At 32.5% G+C, this 15,123-nt stretch overlaps 1 protein-coding gene across 1 annotated transcript; it reads left to right on the top strand.

Annotated features, from left to right (window-relative positions):
* The first annotated feature begins 10,812 nt into the window (after positions 1-10,812).
* Positions 10,813-14,463, top strand: LOC107891635 (UDP-D-apiose/UDP-D-xylose synthase 2). The gene is made up of 9 exons (XM_041100517.1): positions 10,813-11,283; positions 11,633-11,725; positions 11,876-11,983; positions 12,920-13,034; positions 13,116-13,249; positions 13,363-13,464; positions 13,569-13,661; positions 13,760-13,895; positions 13,993-14,463. The coding sequence occupies exons 1-9, from the start codon at positions 11,017-11,019 to the stop codon at positions 14,103-14,105; spliced, it is 1,161 nt and encodes a 386-aa protein (XP_040956451.1). The 5' UTR covers positions 10,813-11,016; the 3' UTR covers positions 14,106-14,463.
* Positions 14,464-15,123: the final 660 nt, after the last annotated feature.

The following is a 15,123-nucleotide window of genomic DNA, read 5'->3' on the forward strand; positions in this document are numbered from 1 at the left end:
TATGAGGTGACAATCACAACTTACATGCAACAATATTTATAACCTTGATTTAATAGCTTAATTTCATATTTTTAAGAATTAGAGAATAAATACTATATACCATATTAATGAATTTGTTTAATGACATGTTTAACATTGCAGAGGGAGGCAAACTTTTTTAGGAGAATCTTTGAAGTGTCGTCTGTCAAGAGCTAACAAACTCTTCAACGGATCAGTATTGTCTCCAATTAAAATTTTATCTCCTGACTCTACAAAAAGCTTAAAGTTACCTGAAGAAACGATGAGTTCACAAAGCGAGAATGACTCGTCGAAAAAGATCATATGTGGTACATAACAATCTACTAAAGAAATGTGGATATTCACTTGGTAGTGTTTAACCCAACAATGCAAAAACTTCCTCAAGGCCTTAGACAAGGTCATATAACATTCCATTTAACCAACTTTTGGGACAATCTCATCAACATTTCACCTCACCAAATACTACATGACTAAGGACACATAACCCTTACACATCCCACACTTGTCCCATACGACTTTATGAGCCATATAAGGCTCTCTTTATCACCCAAGTAGGGGGATAGACTCGTTAAGACAAAAAGAAAAGGGCTCCTCTCTTTCTTTGAAAAAACCATTTATAGCTCTCATACTTAGAGAACACCTTCAACCTTTAATCACTTACGTAACTCTTAATTTTCCTACGAACTATCATCAACCGCTAAATTCATATTTTCTCATCAATAGATATATATCTACTCATATTTAAAATATTTATTATAGCATAGAGGCACAAATAAATATGAAATACAATATATAAGGATTGTGAGGTCTAAAGAACAAATAACTAAATTCTAATTGCCAGCGCAAACACTGCTTAATGCTAATTGTTGCACCAATAATCATTAATTATTTTTGTAAACTCTTTTTTTAAAGAAGGTTCCAGCTAATTATTAACTCCTCGCAGCGATCTTTTGGTCGTCCCTTGTTGTCGGTTCCACTTAAACTGCATTACATTCTTTCTTATATTACTAATATTATTATTAGCGGCATCTATTCTACACGCGCTAGATGAACGCGTGAGGATTTTTGTTACCTTGTCGGTGACAAATGATCTTCGTGTAAATCAATTTAACATATGGGAAATTTTGGATTATTATCTTCTATATTAATGTAAAATATTCAAGTTTAAAAAAAAATTAAACTGATAAGAAATAATTTTTGTTTTTTATTATAATATTAAATGACATTTAAAATAATTATAATAAACTAAAAAGACTTGGAAAAGAAATATATTACAATAGTTATATTCAAAAATTGTGATAATTATAATATAATTTAGAGAATAGATTACGATAATTATTCTTGAAAAAAATGCTTTTTTTAATTTTTTTATTTTCACACTTTTTTTAAAATAAATATTGAAGTTTAATTGATTATCTTAAAATGTGGTTGTAATTTAATACGTTTTCACTTAATTTTTTTATTTATGTATTCATTAATTATAAATAAAAATTTATAATATTAAGAAGACACTATAAAAAATATATATTACAAATTAATTTAAAAAATATAATTGTGTAAGTATTCATTTAAACATCGAATAAGTTTAGTAGAAAACATTCGAAAATGACTATTGTACACTGTATAATTAATAGAAAACGACGATGTTTATTTTAATGAACTAATATTTTATGGAAAAATAATTTTAAATTTATAAATTAACGACATATTTGTAATAATAATTAAATTTTGAATAAATTTATTAGAAAATTTTTTTGAAATAATAAACAATTATTAGAAAGTATTTAAAATAATTTCTACTAATAAATTTAAATTAAAATAAATTAAGAAAATAATATCATAAAATTAATTTACTATTAACAAAATAAATCAAGCGGTGAATGTTTAACAAACATAAAACAATTAATTTCAAATATATTGTTAAAATTTTCAATTAAACAAACTTAATTAATTTTAAAAATGGCATAATGATTTATTTGGCCCTCTAACTTTACAAAAAAGCTATTTTAGCCCTCCATTTAATTTTTTTTACCTTTTTTAACCCTTAAACTTGTATTTTTTTGTCAAATCACCCCAAAATTGATGAAAAAGTTAACATTTTTTAACTTTACTGACGTGGCATAAACGTGGATTGCCAGATAGATGACATGTCATCATTTAATTATTTTTTAAAATTTAAAAAATATATTTTTAAAAAATATTTTTAAAATTTTTAAAAAAATAATAATTAAATGCTGACATGTCATCCACGGGCTAATATCTTTTTAGTTTTTAATGAGAGTTAAAAATATAATTTTACCATTGTATTGACTTGTATATTTGTAGTTTTTAGAATGACTAAACCAATAATTATCAATTTTAGGGGACAAACAATAATTTTACTATATATTAGCATATAATTTTAGAGATTTTGGGAGGTCTAAAACATAATTTTCTCAATTCAAGGGGCCAAGGCCCCTACTTGCACCTTTATGCCTTCACCCTCGATTTTAGGTAAGGTGAGACTTAAACTCGAACACTCAAAATTGGAGCCTCAACCTTTACCAATTGTACTAGGACTTCGTTGCCATAAGAAAAGGATAAAATATGTCGTGATTCCATGTACTCTTCAAAATTTTAGAATTTAGTCATTATACTTTTATTTTTAGGAATTTAGTCTGTTTATTCCAATTTCAAAATTCAAGTCCATCTGTTAACCATGTTAAATGTTTTTGTTAAATTCAGGTTAATTACAATCAATTTTTTTAATTACATGGCTACTAAGTGAGGATTTTTTTTATTTCATAGTGTCACACCAACAAATTTAACAAAAAAAATTAAAAGTATTAACAATTAGACTTGAACTTTGAAATATAAAAAAATAAAAGATTAAATTCTTAGAAATAAAATAATATATACTAAATTTTAAAATTTTGAAAAATACAAAAATTTATGACATATTTTAATCAAAATAAAACATTACTATTTTAAATTATCTGGAAAAAGCACGATGGAATGAGTTATAATTGAAAAATTAAGTGTAACTGCATCATCGTTAATCACATGTGTTGGTTCCGACTTGAAAAAAAAAAAAAGAAGAGAAGTTTCTATGACAGTTCTAATTTTGGAACAAGTTGATTAAATCACGCAAGTGTCTTCAATTATTGAATTAAATAAACATCACAATAAATAAGGATTAGAGGAAGGAATCAAATAAATGATTTATAAATGCAACGGTTTGTATGGTAATTCGTCAATTTTATTATGTTAAAACAATGTATATTAAATAATCAGCTGGGTCAATTAAATTGAGAATTAAAAACTTTACTCGTAAGATATAATTAAAAATAATCATTTTGAAATTATATGTTAATTTGATGGTTAGATTCTTTATTTAAATTCGACTCACGTTAGTCGTATTGTTATTAGGGCTTTGCCCTCTCACCCAAAAAGAAAATCATTTGAACTAATATTAATTATTAAATATTAAATATTTTTATTATTTTAAAATTTATATGAAAAATAATAATTTTGAAAAAAAAACCATTTTTTTATTTTTGAGGTTTTATTAAAAATTTTAAAATTTCACTATGTTCCGATTAATTTTATCTTTTAAGCTTTTGTATATGTGAACTCTTGTTAGTTTTTAGGAGTACAGGTTAACATAGGGTATTTGTGTTTTTAAGAAGGATTAATTTTCATAAATTGGCCTAATAATTAGGGTGTTTACCGCTCTAGGTATGATCTGGGTTTGAGACGTGTTAGTCACATTATTATTAGGACTTTGTCATTTTCTTGTAATTCATTAAAATAAAAATAACTTACAAAAATTTTAAAATATGCTATTAGTCCTTATATTTTTATAAAATTTAAGATTTAATTCTTATACCTTGAAAGTTAAAAATTTAACTATACAACGTTTTCAATTTAAAAATTTTAATCTAAAAATTATAATAGTTTATATTAAAATTTATTAATTTAACATATTTATTTTTTATCAATCATATAACATATTACATGAGATAAACTTAATCAATATAATTTAAATAAAAAAATAGTTATGATTTAAATAATTCAAGTGAATTTTTTAAATAAAATAATTATAATTTTGAACTAAATCTTTAATTTTCTCATAGTCACTAACAGCATATTTTGACGTTAATCAGGTTGGAAATGAAAATGCGGTACAAAATCTCATAAGAAAAAGACAAAGGCGACCCTCCGAACCAACACGGTGAACACAGTACAAATTCCTTCGGGATTGGTGCGTAGTAGAAAAACGAAAGAAAAAGCGCGTGGAAAATGTTTTGTTGAGAAAATTTGTAGTGAATTTGATTTTTCAATTTTCTGCTCCAGAAGGTGTATTAGCCCACGTGAGCATCGAGATATACAGCTCATTGTGAGTAATCCCAGTCGCATCACCATCATTCGTACAACACCATGGAATACGGGTCCACCACGCATATTTTTATTTTACAACTCCAAACCAATACGAACCTCCTCCCCCAGTCCAATTTCAATCCGAAATTCAACGCCATTGATCATGTACTGTAAAAATTAATAATTCCTATTTCTATCAATTTTTCTTTATCAATTACAATAATTTTTGGGTACGAGTTCCCACTCGATTTGGTTTAATTAATTAATCAATAAAAATATTTAATTTTAAATCTAAAATATATTTAAAAATTAATTTTTAATGCCTTTTGTTATGATATTCATCATTACCGACCCGCTATCTAATTACCCGATTGGGTTTCAGCTCATAGATTACATTGTTCACACCCTGAGTTTGTACGTGAGGTGTTCACGTCCTTCAATGAGCTCGCATGATGTGGGTTCACACTACTATGCAGGCAAACTCACACATAGAAAACATGTTTTAATCCTAGAGTAGGATGTGTTGGCATACAAGGAGACTTATCTACGACGTCAGAGCCATGAACAATAACAGTATCATATACATAGAGAATTTAACCCTTTTGAAAGGGATATACACACAATTTGGTGCGGTGAGCATGGACAGACTTCTGATCTTTAGATAATCAGAAAACCAAGATGACTCACCCTAATGAGAATTTACCTAACAATTTCCCATCAGACCAGGCAGGAGGTTCTAGCATTGAAAATCAACCTAGTGAAATGGACTTTTTTGTTGGTTGGTTTGTCGACCGACTAGAAAATTTGAGCAACTCAGACCAAGTAGGAGCCTCCAATTCTTTTTATCTCAATGCTCATTCTAGTTAGGGACCGTCATTTCCCTCTTATCAGGGAGTATCTCCACAACAAATTTTGTTTTATAGGAGCAACTGAGGTTGATGAAGAAACAGATGACTCAACAAAATGTTAGGTTTGAACAACAACAAGTGTTTCAACAGGAGCTGCTAAGACAAAACGAAAAGCTGAAGAGAAAAATGCAATTTGACCACTCTAATTTTTAAGACCATGTCACACCTTTTAGGGAGAATGAGATGGATGCTTTGCGTAGAGATGCTCGAGCGTTGCACCTTGATGTACAAGATATGGATTGGTTGTTTTGTTCTAACAACCCTTTTATCTCCAGAAATAGTAGTTGTGAGCTTACCATCTGAGTTTAAAGTGCTGAAAGAGATGTTTAAAGGCATGATGGCTCTATAGCCCATCTCATGCAGTATAATGATTACATGAATGATTAATATTTATCTTTGTCTCATGGCTCCATTCAAAGCTTCTCACTGTTGGGACAGATGTTTCTGGGAAGATTTCGAGTCCATAGGACAATAACGAGCATTCTTATGGATTTGATATTAGTGGAATAGAGGGATGGAGAATCTTTGTAGGATTATGTAAAGCGATTCCATGCTACCACGTTGAATGCAAAGAAGTTTGAGGACCAATAGGCCATTGATGCCTTCATCATATAAGTCTAAAATGAGCACATGCAATATTCCTTCATTGATAATAGGCCACAAAGTTTGACTGACTTGTATGAGAGGGCGCATAAGTTCGTTGAGGCAAAGGAAATTAAAAAAAAAACTCTTAACACTTTTCAGATGGATGACATGCACTTTAGGGGTCATCATGGTGTGCGCAGCCAGTAGGGTCTTCCTTCTCAGAGCCTGCATATAGATGAGGGACAATAGAGGAATTATTTGCAAAATGAATCGCCAAGGGTATTTCAAATACCTCAGGGCGAGCACACTAGAAGGTATGTTCTTCATGAAAAATTTAAAGCTTATATTCCCTTAAATGCTTTGTGTACCTACATTCTTAATCAGGTCAAGAGTTTGAGCATTTTGCCAAACCTTCCATATATGTGACGTAGTCAGTCAAGAACCAACTTAAGAGACAAATGTAATTTTCACAATGACATGGGGCACAATACCAATGATTGTTTTTTTTTTGAAAGATGTTATAAAGAGAGGCAGTTAGAAATGGTGAGTTAAAAGGTTTTGTGGCTCAAGATGCCTCGCCATTAGGTCAGAGTTCATAGGGCGCTGATAAAGGTAAACAAAAGGTCAAAAGCACAATAAATATGATAATTAGTACAAATAAAGAGTGGGTGACTTCTAATATGAAGAGAAAGGCTCATCTTAGACGTGTGATGTCAATCAGTTTATCGAAGATGCTACTGCGTCAATAAGAGAAGTGGAAAGTAAAATTTAATGAAGAGCATGAGGATTCAGTATGTAATGAGGAAGAAAATAACCCTATGGTCGTATTAGCAACTATAACAAGATTTTGAGGTTAAAAGAATTTTTGTTGATAGTGGAAGTGTTGTGGAGGTGTTAACTTAGGACAAATATAAAAAAAAGAGGCTGAAAGAGTACGCTTTGAAAAAGGCTAACCCTTTCTATGGTTTTTCAAACCATCTAATCAAAATGAAATTGTGTATTACCTTGCCTATTACCTTAGGAAATGGTGAACACACCACCACAAAATATGTTTAGTTCTTTATAGCAGACCATCCAATGGCTTACAATGCCATTTTTGGGGGTCCTATTATGAGAATTGATAAAATGGTGATTGCCACTTTTTGTATGAAGATTAATTTCCCTACTATGATGGGATATATTTCATGAAAACAACTAGGCAGTATCATATGTTGTCAGTTAAACAAACACGTGAATAGGAGCCACAGGGCCAGAGTTCACAATAGGTAAATGTGGCTAGCCAGGTTTTAAATTTAGACAGTCTGGATTTTAAAAGTAAGGAAAGAATTCGCAAGCCAGAAGCAGCAGAAATTACAGAAACTTTGCAATTGTTTTATGATAACACGGATAAGTTGGTAAAGATCTTATTAGAATTAGCAGAAGAAGAAAATGAGGACTTAGTCCAATGCTTGAGGGAGAATTTAGACATTTTTGCATGGTTAGCATTGAACATACCAAGTGTAGATCCTCAAGTGATTTCCTATTGGTTAAATTGGTCCTTCGAGGTTAAACTAGTCAAGCAAAAAAGAAGAAGGTTTGCTCTACAAGTTGTGGAGGCCATTAAACAAGAGGTATGCAAGCTACTTTCAACGGGATTTATTAGGGAGGTGGCGGACCCGAACTGGATGTAAAATGTTGTGATGATGATGATGACTGATGGACAATGGAGAATGTGCATTGATTTTACTAGTTTTAACAAGGTTTGCCCGAAGGATAGTTTTCATTTGTCCTCAATTTACATATAGATGAGTCATCAAGCCACAAGTTCATGAGCTTTATGGATGCGTTCTCAGGGTATAACCAAATTCCTATGGCTCTAATAGATCAAGATGAAATAGTTTTTGTCATGGAAGAGGGCTTGTTCTGCTATCGAATTATGCCTTTTTAGTTGAAGAACGCAGATGCAACCTATCAGAGATTGGTTAATAAAAATTTCAAAGAGCAGATTGGCCGTAGTGTTGAGGTCTACGTAGACGGTATATTAGTAAAGAGTTCTACCCTGAAAGGGCATATTAGGGATTTTTCTGAAGCTTTTGTTGTTCTGCAAGCCTATAATACGAAGTTAAATCCAAATAAGTACGCTTTTGGTGTGAGAGAAGGGAAATTCTTAGGCTTTCTGGTTTCAGAGAAAGGCATAAAGGAACTTCTTTTAGTTGGACAGAGGAGTGTCAGGCTACTTTTGAAAAGCTCAAGTTTTACCTCACGTCTCCATCACTTTTGATGCCGCCTCGAGTAGGGGTGACTCTTTATCTTTATCTGGCAACCTTTGAATAAACAGTAGCAGTAGTTTTGATCAAGACAGAAGGGGTTCACCAATTTCCTGTGTACTATGTTAGTAAAGTGTTGTAGAATGGCGAACAAAGATACTCAAAGACACAAAAAAGCTTCTTTTCAGTTTAATAGTGGCAGCTCGCAAATTACGACCATACTTTCAAGCTTATCCCATGACGGTCATGACAAGTCAACCCATCAAAGAAATATTGTTTAAAGTAGATACCTCGGAAAAATGACCAAGTGGGAAATTAAGCTAGCAGAATTTGGAATAGAGTATGCCTCAAGAACAACAATCAAAGCTCAGATCTTAGCTGATTTCATGGTGGAATGTTCTTTTGACAGATCAGTAGAGCATATATGAAACTTTTTAATTTGAAAAAATATTACTCATATAAATGATGCGATAGTATGTCACATTGGTTATTGGAATTTTATTTGACAAAGTACTCATTTTGCTTCATGGTATTTTGTTACAAATATATATATTTGGTTTTAAATTTTTTTTCATATTGATTATACAAGATGTAGTAGTTAGCTCATTATATGGACAAACTAGCCTAACAACGAAGCCAAAATACTAGACAATTTATATGGATGGCTCAATAGCAAAGACGGGATCTGGAACGACCATTCTTCTTATAAACCCTATTGAGAATAAATGGTAGCATGGACTCTCATTTGGCTTCCAGGCATTTAATAGTGCTGCAGAGTGTGAGGCATTAATTCCTAGACTACAATTAGCTTTACAGTTGGGGGCAAAGGAGTATGAGGTATTAATTTCCATAGCTTTTAGGACAAAGAATACCAAAGCTAGCATTTTATCTAAGTTAGTGTCCTCTATAACTATCGAGCAAAGAGGGAAAATTTATTAGAATATAGAGCCACCCTAAGTTGTGACACCTATCAAGTGCTTAATATGAGTAAATAGGAAACATGTATGACCCCTATAATACAAGATCTATAAGGGGAAACTCACAAACTCAACAAAAAAAGCTCGTTAAATACAACATAATGCTACAAAATACGATATTATTATTTACATTTAATATATTCTTGTATCTACAAGTTTCTTAACCCTTATTCAATTAAAATTGTTTAATCTATCACCTTTAGATATATCATGTTAGAGGGTGTTCTTTACAAAAAAAAGGTTACTTCCAACCACTTTTAAGATGTCTCGATCCCATTAAAGCTGAATATGTTATGAGAAAGATACACGAGGGAATATACGATGATCACTTGGGAGGAAGACTGTTAGCAGAAAAGGTTCTCAGGTAGGGATATTAATGACCAACTATATAGAAAGATGCACATCACATGGTTCACGTTTGTGATTCTTGCAAAAAACATGCTCAAGTGCAGTGACCACTAACTGAGCCTATACAAGTGATGTATGGTCCTTGGTCATTTGCAACTTAGGGAATAGATATTTTAGGTCCATTTCCAATAGCCACAACTTAGAAGAAATTCATAGTTATAGCTGTAGACTATTTTACTAAATAGATAGAAGCTGAAACTCTAACTACAATCATAGAGAGACAAATGAAATCTTTTCTCTGGAAATCCATTGTTTGCAGGTTTGACATTCCATGTTTGATTATAACAGACAATGAAACCCAATTCAATGGAAAATTTAAGAACTTCTTTAAGGACCTACAAATTTCTCTAGTTCAAAGCTCTGTAAAAACACCTCAAACGAATGATCAAATAGAAGTAATGAATAAGAAAATCCTAACAACTTTAAATAAAAAGGTTGATAAAGCCAAATGTGTCTAGTTAGAAGAGTTACCAGGAATTAGATGGGCCTTGCAAACTTCTCCTCACACAACATTTGGAAAGACAACATTCTTACTGGTATATAGGGCAGAAGTAGTAATCCTTGTTAAGATAGGCTTACGATCCCACAGAATATCATATTTTGATGAAAATGCCAACCAAGAGGCCATCGAACTCAACTTAGATTTTATTAATGAAGTTAAGGAGACAACAAAAATCAAGAATATTGCGCGAGCTTAGCAAATTGCTCGATACTTTAACTCTAGAGTGAAAAACAAACAATTTCAGGTGAGCGATCTAGTCTTAAGGAATACTGAAGCGAGTTTCCCAACATCACAACGAGGAGAATGACCTTAATTGGGAGAGACCCTACAAAATTGTTGAAAAAATAGGCTATGGAGCTTATAAAATAGAAAAAAATGGATGGCCATGTTCTTTTTCGTACATGGAATGCATGCTATAACAATCTATTTTCAGTGGTGTCAAAAACAGTGGTTTCGGAACCACAATTTTGACTAGTGAGTCAATATTTTATTATTTATTTAATATTTATTCAGTTATTACAGTATCGCATTAAAATATGGTTAAAAAATTGTAATGTTTAGATGGTTAATTAAGTAAAAAGGACTAAATCGTAAAAATTGTAAAAGTTAATTACTATTAGTTAACTATATTTAATGATTATGAATTATGGTATGATTGAAATAATTATCCTCAGATCCAATCTAAACACGGTTCACCGGGATCCTGCGCACCCAACATTAGCCCGCACCATTTAAATCCTCCACGTGTACCTCATATCGTTCGAGTACAACGATTTAGCTACATTCGCGAGTACGCATTAATCCAGCCTCATCATCTAGTGTAACTTTGTAAAAAAGGGTCACCGTCTTTCTGTCAATTCCTTCCTTCCAACCACATATATACAGCACGCCCCTCTTTCATTTCTCTCCATCTCTATATCTCTCAGCTCTTTTCTTCTCTTGTGACACTGCTAATATTTTTTTTATTGTCGTCTCCGGCGTTCGAAGATCATAAAAAACCGGAGTCGTTTCAAATGGCTACGAGAACGGATCTAGATGGGAGGCCAATAAAGCCGATGACGATATGCATGATCGGTGCCGGAGGCTTCATCGGCTCCCACCTTTGCGAGAAATTGATGTCGGAGACGCCGCACAAGGTGCTCGCCTTGGACGTTTACAATGACAAGATCAAGCACCTCCTCGAGCCTGACTCTCTCCCTTGGGCTGGCCGTATTCAGTTCCACCGACTTAACATCAAGCACGATTCTAGGCTCGAAGGCCTCATCAAGATGGCAGATCTCGTAATTTCTTGCCTTTCTTGCTCTCTTTCTTTTCTTATATCATTGCTACTACTTCCTTTTGCTGAAAATTATGTTCAGACTGATCTTTTGCTGTTTCTCTTTATTTTCCGCTTGACTGCTTTTTCTTCGTTTTGTTTGTTTAGTGTTCCCTTTTGTTTTAATTTATTAGATCTCATGCAATCTTGTTTTTGTTTATGTGATTTTGACGTTCCTCTGGAGCTAATTTTCTCTCATTGTTGTTTAAAAGCTAGTTTCTTATTATCTGTTTGATTTATTTTGTTGAGTTTCAAAAGTTCCTGCTCAATTTATGGCGATTGATTTGGTTTTTATTGTTTTTCTGGCAATGTAGGTGATAAATCTTGCTGCCATCTGTACTCCGGCAGATTATAATACGCGTCCACTAGACACGATTTACAGCAATTTTATTGATGCACTTCCTGTGGTAAGCATTTCTCTTGTAATTGTTTTTTTGTCATCTTTTATTTCTCTTTTAGTTAGATTGATGTCGATGTGAATGAGGGGGGATTTAATTGTTACTAGCTTTTTGAGATCGAAGTTGAAATCAATGTTGTGAACTTTTGTGGTTTGATAGGTGAAGTACTGTTCAGAGAACAACAAGCGTCTCATTCACTTCTCTACTTGTGAAGTGTATGGAAAAACTATTGGAAGCTTTCTTCCTAAAGATTCTCCTCTCCGTCAGGTAACCTTTCACTTTCCTTTTTTAATAACTTAATTGAGTATCTCTTGAAAAAGGATTTTACATCTATGCTTTGCTTTTAACAGGGTAACATGTATGGTTTTGTATAGATCTTTCGGTGGTCTTTTTATGTGAAAGATCCAATGTATATTTTTTGATTTATAGTTTAATATTTTAGTAGGAAAAAAAATTGGAGTTGGTGTTGAGCTGAAATGTCAAGCTATTTTAAATGAATGAATCTTGAAATTGGATGGTCAGCAGACATTGGTCAACGCCCTCCTAAAAAAATGGAGGCTCGTTGGTGGGAGTTTATGTGGTTGTTTGGTTCAATGTAATAGCAACTTACTGTGATAGTTGAATGGTTAATGAGGTCTTACTTAGTCTATCAAGTTGTACCTATGCGTTGTTTATAACAAGTTATGCCAATTTTATTTGCTGGTCAGCCCCTTTATGCGTAAGCAGTGTCAAGCCGAGATCTTTATTCCTGCACTGATTATTGATATGTTCTTCTCAAGTTTTTAAAATTTGTTGACTATCATTTATTTTCTTTCTTTGTCAGTCATGTTTATAACACCAACTATAAGAAGCTATCTTATTTTGGTTTTAGTTGTGCTTGTACTGAAGTAAGAGACCTTTTTCTATATAAAAAAAAAGGAGACTTTTGGAAAAGCTCTTTTATTAATTTGTTTGCTTCATGAGGCTGAAGGGTTCAAACTATGCCATTTTTTAAAAGACTTTTGTTTATCAAGCAATCTGCTTTTTAGACGTATTTTATGTGTATGGCTAAATCTGTGGTGATGCTGAGAATGATTTATTATGCTTTTTTTTTGTTTTTTTCTCCTTTAAATTTTTAAGTTTCCTTTAGTGTTATTGTTCCTTTTCCCCTCCCATATTTATAGATGTTATTAATATGTTCATTCTCTGATTTATGTGATATAGGATCCTGCCTACTATGTTCTTAAGGAAGATACTTCCCCCTGCATTTTTGGTTCAATTGAGAAGCAGAGGTGGTCCTATGCATGTGCTAAGCAGTTGATTGAGAGGCTTATTTATGGTTAGCATCTTATCAAGTAGCCTGGTCCCAATAGAGATGCTTAGAATAATATTAACTGACTTCGTTTTATATCCATTTCAGCTGAAGGGGCAGAGAATGGCCTCGAGTTCACTATTGTGAGGCCTTTTAACTGGATTGGACCCAGGATGGATTTCATTCCTGGCATTGATGGTCCTAGTGAGGGAGTTCCCAGAGTTCTTGCATGCTTTAGTAATGTTAGTCGAACTCTTTTCCTAATTCAAGGAATCCTAGAAGCCATCTATAATTTCTCCTTTCAATTCTTTTGATAGTTATATTTTGAATGTTAATTTTTCTTTTTCCTGTTTAGAATCTCCTACGTCGTGAACCACTTAAGCTTGTGGATGGTGGCGAATCTCAGAGAACTTTTATATACATAAAGGATGCTATTGAAGCTGTTCTCTTGATGATTGTGCGTATTAACTTGTCTCTTCTTACTCGCCCTCTTCCCTCCCTCATCCCCACATCTAGCCAAATGCAGAAATTAAACTAAACTGTTGGGTGTCATTTGTCCAGGAAAATCCAGATAGGGCCAATGGCCATATTTTCAATGTGGGTAACCCGAACAATGAAGTCACAGTTAGGCAACTTGCTGAAATGATGACTAAGGTGAAGCACATAGTTTCTATTGTTCGTATTTTTATTTTTTTTATAGTGGTGTATTCGATCACATGTAATTTATAACTACATGCCTTTGGGCTCTTCAGGTCTATGCCAAGGTTAGTGGAGAAACTGTGCTGGAGTCTCCAACAGTTGATGTCAGCTCCAAGGAATTTTATGGTGAGGGTTATGATGATAGTGACAAGAGAATTCCAGACATGACCATAATAAACAAACAACTCGGTAGGTTGTGCTTTTCTTAGTTGTTCTCATATGATCTTTGGATTTTCATCTTGTAAGTGAATTGAGCATCTGATCAATTGTTTAATTACTGCAACAGGTTGGAACCCCAAGACATCCCTTTGGGACTTGCTCGAATCTACCCTAACCTACCAACACAGGACTTATGCCGAGGCTATTAAGAAATCTATAGCAAAACCTTCTGCATCCTAAAGGAGGCTAGATGTTTAAACCACGGCTAAGAAAGGACTCATTAAATGTGCTTCATGGCAAATGTTTCAATTCTTCTTTCCCCCCCTTCTTTTAGGAAGTCTTAAATATATCATAATGTTGCTTTTCTTTATACCCCCCCCCCTTTTTTTTTGTCTTCCCCGTGTTGGTAGTTGATAGCTCACTGTAGCTCTGGCAGCTATGTTATCAGAATGGTTTTATGTGGAGACGTTCTTACTAGGGAATGGTATTGTTTTAGTATTATAATTATTATTCCAGTGGAGCTTTGAGCTGCAGCAGCATGTTGGGGGCGTTAAATATTACACAAAAGGAAAGGAAAAACTGTTTTTATGGTTTTTTAGATGGTTCTATAATTTCTCACCTGAGTTGTTTTGTTAATTTGTTTGAACCTCTTCACTTGCTCATGTTGTTATTATTATTTTGTTCTTTTTCTCATTTCCTAAGCAAATCGAAGGGAAGAGACTAAACTGCCTGTTTAGTCACTAGTAAGACCGTCATGGTGTTGAAGAATTAACAGCGGAGTAACTAATTAAAACAAATTTGAAAATTTTAGGAATTAAATTGAAATTTTGATAGTTAGGTGACCAAAAACAGAACTACAGTGAAAATTTAGTTCTAAATAAGTAGCTAACCCTAAAAAAATAAAGTAAAATAGCTCTATTTTCTGGTCTAGGTTTCATAATTTCCACCAATAAACTATTGCCGTATAGAATAGTAACTTTCGATTAGCCACCCTTATAAATGATTTTTTTTTAAATTTCGAGTTAATCAATTTGAGTTATTTGAGTTTATAGAGTCAATTCGAATAAGTAATTCAAGTTTCGAGTTGAGTTAAATTTTACAATTTAATAACTCGAATAGTTTGAATAGTTCAAATGATAGATGGATGTAAATATCCCTTTTGGTCACTATCAATTTTGAAAATGAAAAAAATTGATCTTTTTAACAAAAATTTTAAAATAATCAAAATAATTTTAAATAATTTTTAAAATTAAAAATA

This window comes from Gossypium hirsutum, chromosome D09 (genome assembly GCF_007990345.1).
Source record: "Gossypium hirsutum isolate 1008001.06 chromosome D09, Gossypium_hirsutum_v2.1, whole genome shotgun sequence".
Lineage (NCBI taxonomy): Eukaryota > Viridiplantae > Streptophyta > Magnoliopsida > Malvales > Malvaceae > Gossypium > Gossypium hirsutum.

Excerpts from the sequence above, each read along its gene's own strand:
- LOC107891635 (XM_041100517.1), top strand. The coding sequence starts at position 11,017 with ATGGCTACGAGAACGGATCTAGATGGGAGGCCAATAAAGCCGATGACG. Across the intron at positions 13,465-13,568 it reads AAGCTGTTCTCTTGATGATT|GAAAATCCAGATAGGGCCAA; the intron begins GTGCGTATTAAC and ends TCATTTGTCCAG. Across the intron at positions 13,896-13,992 it reads CATAATAAACAAACAACTCG|GTTGGAACCCCAAGACATCC; the intron begins GTAGGTTGTGCT and ends TTACTGCAACAG.